General features: G+C 41.5%; 1 protein-coding gene across 1 annotated transcript in view; it reads left to right on the plus strand.

The window, feature by feature from the left end:
* The window catches only part of Skp2 (S-phase kinase associated protein 2), a 31,063-nt gene that overhangs the window by 17,413 nt on the left and 12,207 nt on the right, over nucleotides 1-1,443 (plus strand). The window contains exon 6 of the mRNA XM_008842070.3: nucleotides 321-419. Coding sequence (XP_008840292.1) covers nucleotides 321-419 — 99 coding nt within the window. The remainder of the gene's footprint in view (nucleotides 1-320; nucleotides 420-1,443) is intronic.

Consider the following 1,443-nt stretch of genomic DNA (forward strand, 5'->3'; position numbering starts at 1 on the left):
CTGTAGCCCTGGCTAGTGTGGAGCACTCCTGCTTCTGTCGCCTAAGTGCTAGGATTAAAGACGTGCACCACCACACCCAGAGACATTATGTCATCTAACCATTTAACCTTTTTATCTCCATCAAGAAGATACTGCTCTTGCCAGTTTGCAGATGAGTACACTGAGGCAAATCACCCTGCTGTGTGTCAGAAACAGTGAAATGCGGATTTTAAGTGCGCTCCTCCAGACTCAGAAACGTGTGCTTAATAGCATTCAATGAACCAGTATCATATGATAACTGTGCCTTATTGATGTTCCTCTGGCATTTTTCTCTTTTCCAGTAATCTTGCACAGAATGAAAACTTAGTAAGACTAAACCTTTGTGGGTGTTCTGGATTTTCTGAATCTGCTCTGAAGACTCTGCTAAGCAGCTGCTCCAGGTAGGAAAGTTCTGAGCTGAGGCTATAGATAGAGCTCTTGGGTCAAATGTAGTTATGCATCACATCTGAATAGTGATGAGCTTCTGAATGATGCCAAAGTACTGGCTTGGGCAATGTGGTATCTTTTGCTATGCAAACATCCAGGCTAAACTCAGAGCCAAATGGGTTCTGGAGGGATACTTGTACAGTAATTCCTTTTTCTGTTTGCTATTTTTAAAGTAAGGGACATAAAGCAGTGTATTTTTCACAATGTAGTTGAAAGAAAACTCTTTATACTTAACTGTGCAGTCAAGTTATCACATATTATCTGTAGACCTAATGTGATTTTTTTTTTTCATCAGATATGGCACTTTGTAATTATAAACCAGCTTTAATATGGCTAATTCCATTTGCATCTTTTATAATGTCAGTACCTGAAGAGCATAGTTCAGGGGCTGGAGAGATGACTCAGTGGTTAAGAGCACTGGCTATTGTTGCAGAGGACCTGGATTCAGTTCTTAGCACCCACATAGCAGCTAACAACCATCCATAACTCCAGTGCCAGGGGATCCGATGCCCTCTTCTGGCTTCTGTGGGCACTGTGTGCATGTGTTGACATACATGCAGGCAAGCACTCATACACACAAAATAAAAATAAATTTTAAAACGTTTTTTAAGAGTATAGTTCCGATGTTGTTGAGTGAGGGGAGACATGGTGTACAGACCACACAGTATAGAGTGTATTATTCTTTTTATCCCTTGGTCTCTATCATACACCATTTATACCTGTGTTTTCTTAATGATCTATCAAAAGTGGATTGCCTTTGCATAAGAATATTATTGGAGAGAGAAAATACACAGCACTAGGGCTGGAGAGATGGCTCAGCAGTTAAGAACACTGAATGTTCTTGCATAAGACAGGGTTCAAATCCCAGCACCCACATGGCAGCTAATGACTGTCCTTAACTCCAGTTCCAGGGGAATCCAAAGCCCTCTTCTGACCTCTGCAGCATTGCACGACACAGGTGCACTTACCTACATGCAG

The sequence above is a fragment of the Nannospalax galili genome, unplaced genomic scaffold (assembly GCF_000622305.1).
Source record: "Nannospalax galili isolate Female #2095 unplaced genomic scaffold, S.galili_v1.0 scaffold139, whole genome shotgun sequence".
NCBI classification, from domain to species: Eukaryota; Metazoa; Chordata; class Mammalia; order Rodentia; family Spalacidae; genus Nannospalax; species Nannospalax galili.